This window comes from Morus notabilis, unplaced genomic scaffold (genome assembly GCF_000414095.1).
Source record: "Morus notabilis unplaced genomic scaffold, ASM41409v2 C11434281, whole genome shotgun sequence".
In the NCBI taxonomy this organism is placed as follows: Eukaryota; Viridiplantae; Streptophyta; class Magnoliopsida; order Rosales; family Moraceae; genus Morus; species Morus notabilis.
The window spans coordinates 1-1,717 of record NW_010387312.1 but is presented as its reverse complement, the minus strand read 5'-3'; the positions used below and the strand labels follow the sequence as shown (position 1 = coordinate 1,717).

Below are 1,717 nucleotides of genomic sequence, written 5' to 3'. Positions count from 1 at the left end.
TCAGTCAGAGGAGATCTTCACAGGAGTTGTGAGAGAAGTCAAGGAGGAAACTGGGGTGAGATTTAATGTTTCTTTGTTCCATTCCTTCAGGAAAATAAGATTTTGTCTTTCGAGACAGAACATAACACTTTATCTTACTATTTTATTCCAATAATTTGAATTTCTTTCACTTTTATTGCAGATTGATACAGAATTTATAGAAGTCATAGCATTCAGGTAGCGATAACATGTCGTATTTTATCTGAGCCTTGTTATTAAACTTTATGGTAGCAATGGCCATTGGTCACATTTAGTAATATGTTATCTCAAAAGTAAATACCATTTAAGGATTCGAACTAAAATGAAAAATGCTCGAGTGAGTTTTCTTCTGAACGACCGTTCCATTTCCTAATAAATTTCTGCATCTTTTCTTTCCAGGCACGTTCACAATGTGGCTTTTGAAAAATCAGATTTATTCTTCATTTGCATGCTAAGACCACTTTCAACTCAGATAAAAGTTGATGATCTTGAAATTCAAGCAGCTAAGGTAAAAGAGCTACTTTTAGTTCTGGCTTTTGCCTATATGTTAAAAATTATTTACACTTGATGCTTATTTCAAAAAAGGATTTGTTCGGAAAGTAGAGAAAACTCAGGTACTCTGATGAAACAGTGCATTGTTTATAGTAACAAGCAATGAAAGAACCCCATAAGAGAACTTAGGAGCTAGTTTGAGGAAACTTAGGAAGTGCAACTACAGGAGTTCGAACTTGAAAGTTGAGACCACATGCTCTTGTCCACGTTAGTTTCTCGATTTTTTTGAGAGATTTAAGTCGATAATAGGTGAACCAAAAATATTATATACTATTTGGTTTTAAACAAATGATCTTATGGTTGATTGCTAGTAGATTAATAACTTAGTCATCTGGTATCAAGATTAATTCTGACTCGATAGCGTTTTTGTACACCAATTATGCAGTGGATGCCCTTAGTTGAGTTTGTGGAGCAACCCCTTATACAAGAAGACTGCATGTTCAAGAAAGTAATCGACATATGCATTGCCCGGCTAGGGAAGCGTTATTGTGGCTTATTTTCTCATCAATTGGTCTCAAAATTTGATGGCAAGCCTTCTACCTTGTACTACAATGTTATGGAGACACACAATTCCAACTGTATAGGCGAATAAAGCTCTTTGCGATTTCTCAAAAACCGAACAAAACGATCTCTTGGCGATCTTTAGCCTTCATGCCAGATGGATTCCTTTTGCTCTTCCCTGTGTTCTTTGGTTGAGACCAAGTGCTGATACATTCTTCTTCAACACCAGCAGTATTATTCGTACCTTCTTAACAAATACTTAACATGTAATTACAGTTATTTCTCTGTTGTATATAGTCTTCTCCACCTTTTTATGGCACAGATGCGCTATTTTTCTTTTGTACATGTCTCTTCTCGTATGTGTTTCTAAATAGGATCTTGTTGAACTTCCTTTAGAATCACAAACTTGTGCTATTTGACGTGACCGAGTATAAAATGGAAAATATTCTATTATTGTATTTGAGCTTCTTTGTGATCAACTTGCTTACATGACATAATCAGTAGTTATTGTTTTCTCAATGCTGAAAATTTGTGAAAATGTTTTGGCCGACAGTAAATAGTAGATTAATATGATTTATGATAAGTGTCGGTCCATTCCATTTGATAGCTCTAATTCAATGTATCTAGTGTAAAAAAAAAAAAAAAA

At 34.4% G+C, this 1,717-nt stretch overlaps 1 protein-coding gene across 1 annotated transcript; it reads left to right on the top strand.

The window, feature by feature from the left end:
- Positions 1–4: 4 nt before the first annotated feature.
- On the top strand, positions 5–1,494 carry LOC112095228 (nudix hydrolase 8-like; the record flags this gene model as incomplete). The annotated part of the gene is made up of 4 exons (XM_024176904.1): positions 5–55; positions 182–216; positions 418–526; positions 956–1,494. Coding segments are annotated over 4 exons (402 nt in total), but the record flags the coding sequence as incomplete, so codon positions are not given.
- Positions 1,495–1,717: the final 223 nt, after the last annotated feature.